At 34.6% G+C, this 12,020-nt stretch overlaps 1 protein-coding gene across 11 annotated transcripts in view; it reads right to left on the bottom strand.

Annotated features, from left to right (window-relative positions):
* Window positions 1-12,020, bottom strand: part of SCLT1 (sodium channel and clathrin linker 1) — a 202,021-nt gene that overhangs the window by 15,099 nt on the left and 174,902 nt on the right. For 5 of the 11 annotated variants that reach the window (XR_015767773.1, XR_015767774.1, XR_015767775.1 and 2 more), the window contains exons 19-20: window positions 9,605-9,683; window positions 6,985-7,080 (exon numbers count right to left, since the gene is read on the bottom strand). Coding sequence is in view for 6 of the 11 variants with exons in the window: in XM_088021038.1 (XP_087877164.1) it covers window positions 6,985-7,080; window positions 9,605-9,683 (175 nt within the window). In the remaining 5 variants the exon portion in view is untranslated. The other 6 variants (XM_088021037.1, XM_088021041.1, XM_088021040.1 and 3 more) reach the window with 3 other exon arrangements.

Here is a 12,020-nt window from a genome sequence, read left to right as displayed (position 1 = left end):
TTTCTATATAAATACTAAGATAAGACAGTTAACACTGCCCTAGAGGCACACATATGAACAAGTCTGAAGGGCTGGTAAGGGACAGATTTCATACATAACACTGGGGTACTGCCGTGTCTGTCTCTTCTCTGTGCACATATCTCTTTGTATATATACATTTTTAAATAAACTAAAAAAAAACCTATTTTTGATTAAAATGTTTGTAAAAAAGCCCATTACAGATTTGCTATTTTGGAAAAATTGATAAAATACATTATGGTTAAAGAACAGAATTTATACCAAAATGTTTAAAGTATTTTTTCATTCTTCCTTGATTTGTCTGAGAGTTGGCTTGGCAGACTGTGCAGCTATGAAATATTCATATTTGCTGAATAAACGAATGACTGAATTGTTGCTAATGTTCTCCCATATTTGGGGTAGTTACAGTGATCACACCAGAGGAGAAATTAGAAGATTGTTGGCTGCCCCAATTTGCATATTTGTATACAAAGGGAAGAAGAGGTAATCATATCTCTTTTCTTCTTCAGGGAGACACAAATAAAGAAACATGAATAAATAAAATGAACTGGCTGTGTTGTCTTCAATTTCAGATTTACATCATTTCTTTTCTTTTTCCTATTCATTTCCCCTGTCTCCTAAAATACAGTTCACAGAAAAATGATGCTTATACTCTTTGTAAATGAAGGCAAGACTGACCAATATGAGAAAAGTCAAAAACTCCACTACATTTTTATATTGGAAATCATCAGCTAACAAACTTCTCTGAAAGAAAAATAACATGTATGTTCAGTTCTGTTGGTAAACACAGCTTAAGTCTGTTCAAATTCAGCAGAGGTAAGAAAGGCCTATCATCTGCCTGTCAGTAGACTATCCGCCTATCCTTTACTTGGAGACTGTCTAAGTATTCAAGGAGATCCAACTGGAGAGAAGGTTATCAATATTCAAATGTAAAGAGTAGGTGCTTATGGCCAAAGTTCAGAGAAAGTGCTTATGCTGAAAGATTTACCTTGAAGAAATGAGTCTGGGAAGTTAGATTTTCTTCTTGAAAAAGGACAACAATCATACTTTCCATTTGTCTATGATGTTAGTTTCCAAAGTGCTTCCTCCTCCAGTCTCATTTTTTTTTGGTACGATATAATTCTAACATCTTCTCTAATTAAAAGTTTTTAAAAATAAATTTTATATACTATAAACACGAATATGAACATAACTCATTACATGGAAATTAGTCTGCGAATGACATGGGAAGAACTTTACATTAGAGAATCAATCAAATGAAAAATTCTTAGGAAATTAAAGTAAGCTAAGTGCCTAATTATCATTTAAATATCATATTTGGGGGTGCCTGGGTGGCTCAGTCATTAAGCGTCTGCCTTCAGCTTGGGTCATGATCCTAGGGTCCTGGGATCGAGCCCCGCATCGGGCTCCTTGCTCAGCGGGAAGCCTGCTTCTCCCTCTCCCACTCCCCCTTGCTTGTGTTCCCTCTCTCGCTGTGTCTCTCTCCGTCAAATAAATAAAATCTTTAAAAAAAAATAAATATCATATTTGTATTATTTCATCTCATCACGGCATTGGACACTAGGAACCATTTGTCCCCTCCTACACATAAGATCAGAATCCCTGCCTCCTTTAGTTTTTGTCATCTTGGATTCTCTTGGCTACAGCCTTCTTACTGCTCCTGTTCAGTCTCCTTCAAGGATTCCTCTCCCCGAACTCATTCAACAAAATGAAGACATTTTCTAAGGTCCTGTCCTTAAAAATTCTTTTTCAGTTTCTGAATAAAACAGTTATTGAATACCCTCTGTGTGCCAGAAACTATGTTGAGTTGCTAAGAATACAAGGAAGGAGAGCAGACATGGGTCTTGTTCTCAAGGAGTCTGCAGACTGATGACATTGAAGAAAAAATTCAAAAAGAGTTAATTACAAATTCTCCCAAGTGCTATGAATCAAAAATCCAGCACACTGTTATGAGAAATACAAGGGGACCTAACCTAGTCTGGGGGCTGGAAGGTTCTCTGAGACAGGGATGTCTGAGCAGTGGTGATCTGAAGAACGTGCAGATGGCAAGGGAGGCATGGAGATCCTGCGAGGAGGAAGGATGATGTACTGACAGAAGCAGAAGGCCACCATCAGAGCTGTAGCACAAGAAATGAGGGGAAGAGGTAGTCAGCCACATCACATGAAGCCTCCAGGCAAGCTCCTATACTCCATGGCTTCGATTCTCAGTCCCGTGCCAAAGACACCCTTCCTATCCCGGTTTGCTAGCACCAGTCCTAAGCTTCTGACAGCTGCTTGAATATTGGCACATGAATGTTTTCATGTCACTTCAAACTCAATTCATTATCTTTTATCTGGACTACTGCAATAGTTTCCTAACTTGTTAACCAGATGCGCACTTATCTGCACTCATCAGCAGAAAGCAGGTGTCCCAAGTTCAAACTAGGAGCAGAGAACAGCTAACTACATGGATCTGTGAAAATCAACTAGACTGCAATAGTTCAATGCCCACGCATTCTCAGACTTGGAAGATTCCACTTGATTAGTACTGCTTTGAGTAACAGAGCAAAAACAAAAAACAAAACCTCCCATATTCTTAAATATCAATATATGATAAATACTGGAAATCGTGTAAATTAAAAATGAATCACTACAATTATACATTAAAATACATGACAGAATCATTTTAGAAAGTGCATAATTTATTACATTTATGAGTTTATAATAAATTGGATACTTGGGAACTTAAAAAAATGAGTTAGGAGTAACAATTAGATGTAAAATTCTCAAATCATGGAACCTGAAATATTAAAATCTAACATTGTCTTAAAAATCTCTTTCCCATGATTAGTATAGTTTGAAAATTATTATGCTCTTCCAACGGAAGAAAGGGGGAATTGAAAAACAGACACGTTGATGAAGGTAATGAATTCTTCTCAGTTGGCTTTATTCTCCACTGAAGCTCAATATAGGGTTATATTTTCTTTACTTACAGGAAGCTGCCACTGTTCTGTTTTCCAATAACCCTCAAAACAGAATGGAAAATGCTTATGCAAAATGACACAAGCCTTAACCATTCTCTGCAGGTTTTTACCATTTCAATACACTTCTAGTCCAACAGCTTTCCCAATTCTAAAGTTCTGTGAGTGAACTATGAATATTTTTAAATATTTTCCAGATTCATCATGGAGGCTGCTTTTCTTCTCTGCACTGTAATCACACTGAGCTGCAATTAAAATAGACAATCAGTAAATAGTTACTTTTTCTATGGAAAATCTTACACTAATACAAAGTATAATGCATCACAACTTACAATTATTGAAAATAATCTTACTGGAGAGGGTCCTGTAAGAGGTCATTTTTGGTGTTCATGTATGTTTTACTCTTGAGACTTTAAAATACCTGTATTACACTAGAGATATGCAGGGCAAATATGACATTCCATAGCTCAGAGTGATATACAGTACTTAGAATTCTAAAACATATTTCACAGATGGATTAAAAACATCTAGATAAAAAGTTAACTAGAAAAGTGAGTAAAATACAAACTAAGTGTGAGCCAGCACAACACAAGACTGGTAATCAATTGGAGTTGATATTATACATACAAAGTAAAAAAAAAAAATCTAACAGTACAATAGAGTATACATCATAAAGAATCCGTCTCACCGCTGTCCTTCATTCTATAGCCCTCTTTCCAGATACAATCATTTCCATTTTCTAAGTATATTTCTAGAAATAAATTCTAAATGAGAATAGATGTATATATTTCCTCACCTCTTTTTATTTAAAAAATGATAAAATACACACCTTTCATCTTGGTTTTTTTCCTTCTAAATGATCTACTTTACAAATGACTCCATGTGAGACCTACTTTATTCCCCTTAACAGCAGCAAACTTTCCTGGTTTTCTATGGATGGGCATTTAGGTGGCTTTTAATCTTTTAAAATTATAGGCAATGCTGCAATTAGTATTTTGACATGCTTTCCTGCACAGACTTGCCCAGGTCCAAGGACACCACCTGCAGAATAAATTCTTAGAACGACTGGGTCAAAGGTGATGTACATCACAATTTTTTGAGAGATACTGCCAAATTGGGCTCCAAAGAGATTGCACCAACACACATTTACATTAGTGATGTGTGGAAGCGCCAGCATAATGTATTAACAAACTTCATGATCTGACATGATTGTGAAACGGTGAAAAATGATATGTGATTATGGTTTAAGCTTGTATTTGTCTTATGGGTAAGGATGAGCATCTTTTCAAATATTTAAAAGCCATCTGTCTTTCCTTTTCTATAAGTTTTATTCTTTGTCTATTGTACTGTTGCACTTTTTTTGTTGATTTAGCCATTCTTTATATATATGTTAAGGATATTACTTTTGTCACAGGATTGCAGATATTTTTCTCAGTTTGTCATTGATTTTATGACTTTAAAATGCAGATATCTGAAATTTTACATGTTCACATTTATTAATTTCTTTTCATAGTTCCTAGGTTTTGTGTTCTTGCGTAGAAAGGCTTCACCACACTGATTTTAGTGTTAAAAGAACGCAGTATGGCTTTCAGTAGTTTAGACTAATACACTTACAACATATAACCATAGTCCAAAGATGGATGAAGAATGTACAGAAAAAGTTGATCAGAATAGCACATTCAGAGCATGGAAGACTCGGTACAATGCAGGGCTTGCACATGATGCTGGGCTGCATGTTAGAGGAAATAATAATCTTCTAACTCCAATCCTTTGTTTCGTTGAGTAATCAGGCCCTTACCAGGATAGTCTTTCTGATAACAGTTTCTAGTTTTTAGAGGAAGATGGGAAAATTAGAAAGAATTCAGAGAAAGCAAAGATAAAGATTTTAAAAAAATGAACATATGTCTAATACAAAAAGTTTATAACTTGGACTCATTTAAGAGAGAAAAAATATTAACTCCACTCTAGGGAATAATTCCTTTTTGTGGGTAAGGACAATGCTGAATGATTACTTTTCCTCTTCAATGAAAACAGGATGGAAGGAGAAAAGCTTAAGGAAAAAACTGTGAAGTGGTTACTGACACAGCATTAAAAAAAAAAAAAGCTCACAAACAGAAGGGTGAAATCTTTGTCATTAGAGAGTTTAAGTAACAGGAGAAAAACACCTGTGTTGGGATGCTTGGGTTTAATTCTACCTGGATGGAGACTAAACGAGATGCCAACTGGATTATCTAACGAACGTTCTATAACTGTACCTATAGAACTCAAGGTAGTTGATTTTAAGTAGGCATTTTCTTTACCATATTCCTTAAAAAAGGTAAACTTAAAGCTCTTAGGACTGTGATGTAGAATTTAACTTCTTATATAACCAAGTATTTACTAACCACTTAATGATTATACTAAATGCTTATATGTGTTAATTCCTTTGATTTTTCAGTAACTCTATAAGGGAAGTGTTATTATTCTACATCAAGCACGAAGACACTGAGGCTTAGAAAAGTTGAAATTGCCCCAAATCACATGGCTACTTAATGGCACCAGGCTATGTGCCTGACATCAAAACACACACTCTTAAGATACTGCCCAGTACACCTTGGCTCCTGTTAACTTATAATCTAAATGAATGAATGCTTTCTTGAATGACAAACTACTTAATCCATTAATTCATAATTTAATAAAAAATTAAATTTATTCGATAAAGCTATAATTACTTTCAAGGGAGAGGGGAACAGAAGGGCAAATTACTGGATTTTCTTTAAGTGCCATGCATTGTTCATATCAGAAGTAGATTTCAAAAAAATCTATAAATATCACATACATAAACTGAAATCAATGAGTATTTAGAGCTGCTGTAGTATGTATGAAATACTGTTATATCTATGCATAATATTAATTTTGATTGAAACAGTACATTTATAACCAAACATATTTAATAAGGTAGTAACATGGTTTCTTTGCCTGCCTATCTAGATCTATCCATCTAAACTGTTTCCAGCCTATCCTTATAATCACTAGATGATCTCATATTGTTCCTAATAGGAGGTAGGAGGAACTATTGCTCCCACTTTAAGTAACTGGCCCATTTTCTTTACATGATGTGTGTATGAGTAATTACCCCTTAGTATTTTATTGATGTTCTGCATTTTCTACTCTATTTCCCATTGGACAACTTATACAGTATTTTAGATTTATATGGTTATATACAAATGTGCATTAAATGAACTTAACCTTTAAGTCATTTTTTCCATTTAAAAAACTACAATAAAAACAAAGTGCAATTAGAAATATTACATTCAAAGCAATGTTTTCTACTTTCAAATCTGTCAGTGATCATGCCTAGACAGAATAAAATTCTAGAGCAGTGCTGTTCAAAAGAACTTTCTGTGATCATAGAGTTCTATTTATGCTGTCCAATATGAGGATCATAGTTACATATGGCTACCGAGCACTTGAAAGCCAGCCAGTGCGGGGCACCTGGGTGGCTCATTCGGTTAGGCATCTGGACTCTTGGTTTTGGCTCAGGTCATGATCTCTGAGTTGTAGGATCGAGCCCTGCATTGGGCTCTGCACTCAGCATGGAGTCTGCTTGAGATTCTCTCCTTCTCCCTCTGCTCCTTCCCTCACTTGCATGTGCACTCTCTCTCTCTCTCTCAAATAAATAAATCTAAAAAAAAAAAAAGAAAGAAACCCAGCCAGTGTAATGAGGATTTCAAATTTTAATTTACTTAATTTTAATAATTAATTTAAATTTAAACTGCTGCTTATGGCTAGTGGCTATCATATTGGACAGCACAGTTCTAGATTTAAGTGTCAATTTAGGAGACTCGTGTTTATTTCTGTTTTTAAAGTTTACTTTTTCAACCTCAAATATTAAAGAGACTACTTTTAAATAGTTTAATCAAGTAAAAATAAAACTACTAGTTCTCTGGGAACTTTTGAGGAACTTTTCTTATCTTTTGATCTACTCAGCCTATTTACTGTCAGGGATAATGAGGAAGCTCCCTACCTGCTGGGAAGCCGAAGCCGCTCTCTGTTCTGCCTGACTTAGACGCCTTTGAAGTCTGTTGGCTTTTTCTTGATGCTCTAGAATTAGTTTTTCATTCTGTTATGGGGAAATACAAAACAAACAAGTTAGAAATCCATATGTGACACAGAAAGGTTTTGTGGAATAATCAATGAAAAATTGAGTATTCCTTTACTCCTTATAAAACGCAAAGATAATATAGCTCCAAATTTACATTTTTTCAAATTATGAATTTCAAAGTTCAAAATTGGTTTCACACTTTGACTACATTATTTTTTTCCCCTCTACATGTTACCAAAGAAAGTGAATTAAATCTAAAATCAAAGTGAATCAGAAGACCAAGATTTTCAATACATTTTTTTTTAATATTTGATATTAACCTTGGGATGCTAGATCACTGCTTCAGAATCACCTAGAATATGAAAACACAACCAGAGCTTCAGTAGGATGGGATGAATTTTGAGAATTGGCACTCCTACCGAGTTCTTGGGTGGTGTTGATGTTGTTTGCTAGTGATTCAGAACTACCATGTGAAAGCAAGCTTCTAGAGAAATTGTGACGTTGCCACTATTAAAGTGCAGAGAACAGAAAATATTCATTCTAGAAATCTTGATTTTTGAAAAAGATAGACTCATCTTAAACGATTTGTATGTTAAAGGTGTTACTTAAAAGGGGGAAGAACTCTGTTTCTACATGCTCCCTAATACATTTGTATACTCTAGAGGATATTAGGATCATCAACAAATATGGCATTGGTACGGATTGAATTATGTCCCTAAAAAAGGATGTTGAAGTCTTAAACCCCAGTACTTATGAATGTGATCTTATTTGGAAATAGGGTCTTTGCTGATAATTAAGGTAAGATGAGGTTTTAGGGTGGATCCTAATCCAATATGCCTAGTACCTTCATAAAAAGGGGAAATTTGGACACAGAGACTGACATGGACAAAGGGAAGACCACATGAAGACACAGGGAAAATACCATCTACAAACCAAGGAACACATGAGGCCACCAGAAACTAGGAGAGAGGCATAGAACAGGTTCTCCCTCAGAGGGAACCAATCTTGCTGACTTCTTGATTTGGACTTCTGGCCTCCAGAGTTGTGAGACAGTAAATTTCTGTTGCTTAAATCACCAAGTTCATAATACTTTGTTAGAGTAGCCTTAGGAAACTATATGGACATTATGAATATAAATCTATCACAACATGCTGTCATGCAGACAAGTTCAAAGAAACTATCAATTATAAAATGTATTTGTCCTTTCCATACTTACTAGCCTGAAAAAAAAAGTTTCTGTACAACTAGAATTATTATGTGGTTTTCTGGCACTTTTCTGAATTGAGAGAGTAACAGCAGTCTAATCAGGAATAGTAAGAAAAACACACTTTCTATGAAGAACTAGATAGTTCCCTAACATATGTGATAACGGTGAATGTCATGCCTAGTAATATAAAATACTGAAATAACAATATACTGCTAAAATGAGGTTATATTTTTTATTGTGCCCAAAAGCAAAATTAAATTTTATGAAGAGAACTATACTGGCTGTTTCAATTTACTAAGATATTTAAATATGTAGTCTTAAATTTAAAAGGCACATCATTAACACTAGAGAAAACCTGGGGGTAAAATCACATCATCTATAATAATCACTTTCATAGGTACCATCAGATTACATACAATATGCATTTTTCTGTGCTACCATCATAATGGTTAAGAAACAGTCCAGGTTAGGTAAATCATAATATATGCAACTGTTCTTTTTCAACTGATTATTTTGGTTGCTTTTGATCTTCTAATATTATTAACATTATTGTGTTGAATATCTGCCTTTAAATTTTTTCATATTTTAAATTATTTCCTTAAGTACAGATTCCTGGAAGTTTTGAAAACTACAAGTATTTTAATGGCTATTGTTTGTATTCTAAATGGCTCATATCAATTTATAGTGCTTTGAAACTTAAGAGTAATGATTTCATTATGGCCTCTCTATAGATGGCCACAAAAATATAGTGGACCATATAGCGTATTAATGAAATTCCAACAAATACATTTGAAGGTAGAACATCAAACGAAGAACTAGAGTTCTAGAAAGCTCTAATCATAATCTAGACATTAACTTTTTTTTAAAGATTCAAAGAGGAAAATGATGAGCTCTTGCTGCATTTAGTTCTAAAGCATTAATCTGAAGGAGTATTTTAATACATTCCAGTAGGCAAAGGTAATTTCTACATTTCTTATGTGTTGAATTAAAACAAAATACGAGGAAAGGGCTAAAAAATATAATCTTAAACATGCTTAGAAATGAAGGGGATCTTAACACATTTTCTGCAACACGGCACAAGTTATATTGGGGAAACTGAAATAGGAGCTCTACCTTTTGTCATTTACATATGATGAGTCACTGACTTTCAAAGCTTTTATTCACATTATAAAATGTGGACTTTTAGGGTTATGGATGATTTCTCTACAAGGAGTACTCACCCCTGTATGGTCATTTCCAAGTAGAGAATTAATTTGGAGTTGGCTCAGATAAAATTCTGTAACATGTGTATCAAGCTGCAGCAGAAAGTACTTCCCAGGAGAGTCATTATCTTACCTCAACTACCTTTTCATTTGCCATTTCCAGCTGAGAAAGCAGCTCTTGGGTATGAAGTTTCTGTCGACTCAGCTCACTCCTATTAATCAAGAGACAGTCCCCCCCACCCAAGTCATTAATATCATTGTTCAAAAATCTAGCAAAAGAGAATCTTTTTTAGTGAGATATATGTTCTGTTCATGTTTTAAACAAAAATACCTTATGTGTAAAACAAAGTCTCTTTTCAATAGACCATATTTTAAATGACTCATTTATTTCTTTATAAAATGCACATGTATTCTGGAGATTAGCTGTACACTGTGAATACAACACTGGACACTACTGAACTGTACACTTAAAAATGATTAAGATGGTAAATCTCATGTGTATTTTATCACAACTATAAAAATGTTAAAAAACTGTTAAATTTTATATATATTTTACCACACAAAAAAACCCCCAAAACACACACACACATATATTCTAAAAGTACTTAAGTGTTTTCAGTATTATTATCTTGAGGATTTGGCATTAAAATGAACATATACTCATATTAAACAGATAAAGTATTTGTTATTATAAAATCTCATAAGAGCTACTGTGATTCTTAGCTATAGTATACATTTTTAAGATTCATATAGAGTGCTTCTTAGAGGAACTCAATTTTTAGAAATCTAAGGTAATATTAATCACTCCAACATCATTTCAGTGTAGTATATTCAGAATTGGTATTTATGTTTTGGTTGTATATGAGCTATATTTTATTCATATCCTTTATGCTTTAATAGCTGGATTTATCTTATACACAGAGCTGGCCGTCTTCCTTTTCCTCTTTCTCTTTTTTTTTTCCCCCAACATATGAGCATATCTTGCTTTTGGCCAAAGATAATTTCAAGAGTCTCAGGTTAGATGCAGAAACAATATAGTCTTTTTTTTTCCTTAAAGATTTTATTTATTTGTCAGAGAGCGAGAGAGAGAGCACAAGCAGGGGGAGTAGCAGTCAGAGGGAGAAGCAGCCTCCCTACTGAGCAAGGAGCCTTGATGTGGGACTCAATGCCCGGACCCTGGGATCATGACCTGAGTCGAAGGCAGATGCTTAACTGACTGAGCCACCCAGGCATCCCAGAAACAATATAGTCTTAAAAATAATTTTTAAAAAGATCAAATTTCTGAGTATTAAAATACCCAGTTAATTCAGGATTGATTTTTTATCCTTTGACCTTCTGCTTCTTAAATAAATCAACAGATTAACACTTCTAAAATAACTTCAGCTTTCAATTTTTTCCAAATGAGCTGCACAGCCTAAAAACTTGGTAAGCCCCTTAAGTGACCTATATGTGTATGAGTAATTGTTAAAATCAGCAAGTTAAAATCAGCAAGTAGGGCGCCTGGGTGGCTCAGTTGGTTAAGCGACTGCCTTCGGCTCAGGTCATGATCCCGGAGTCCCGGGATCGAGTCCCACGTCGGGCTCCCTGCTCAGCAGGAAGTCTGCTTCTCCCTCTGACCCTCTTCCCTCTCATGCTTCCTATCTCTCATTCCCTCTCTCTCTCAAATGAATAAATAAAATCTTTAAAAAAAAATCAGCAAGCAATTTTTATAAATATATAGGAGAGAATAAAAAATAATGTCATCCACAAAATCAATTCCACAAATATTTACTGAACACTATGTGCCAAGGTATATGGTAGTAAACACATAATTATTGACATAACAGAACGAAGAGGGAAATGGCTTCATCCATATATGGCACAGTTTATGAGGACACAGAGTATCTATCATTGATTCTGTGACAGACAAACCCAAATGTTTTACCTTCACTTTCTTCTGGTGGTAATAATAACGTAGAATAAATTACTGTGCTTACTTTCAAGTACCTTGTGTAGCTTAAAATTACTGCTGCACCTCAACATTAACATAACAAAGCGAAGAAAGGCAAAATGACTGAAGTGGCTAGTCTTCTAGGCCAAATGTAATTAAAGGTAAATTTATGCACGTTAGTGCTACTAAGAAATAACCTTTGAGTACTACTGAGATTAAGATGATACAATGATCCCATGTATAAAGTTAGCCAACATTCAGTTTATATAAGACCTTCTCAGAAAACACCTACTGCATAATTTGATACCTAAACTATTCACTTACCCATGACATTTTACATGAAAGTAATAATTTCTGACAAGTACTATTAGACAGTAATAATTTTCCACAAAATTTAAGACCACAAAGATTCAAATGATTAACTTTCAGTTATTTTTAATCTGTGTAAATATGCTGTTGTGTATCAAGCTCTGTAACCCCTACTGGATGGTGAGCACGTTTATCCTTAGGATCTGGTACTCAGTAGAGCTTGACAAGTAATAGCGAAGATGATGATGATGGTGATAATAACAGCAAACACTTTCATAGTGCTCACTATGTGCCAGGCACTTCTGAGTGT

This window comes from Eumetopias jubatus, unplaced genomic scaffold (assembly GCF_037043125.1).
Source record: "Eumetopias jubatus isolate StellerSeaLion01/CBP00866 unplaced genomic scaffold, mEumJub1_p1.0 scaffold_2, whole genome shotgun sequence".
Taxonomy (NCBI): domain Eukaryota; kingdom Metazoa; phylum Chordata; class Mammalia; order Carnivora; family Otariidae; genus Eumetopias; species Eumetopias jubatus.
The sequence above is the reverse complement of the archived record's forward strand: the minus strand, read 5'-3'. Positions and strand labels throughout refer to the sequence as shown.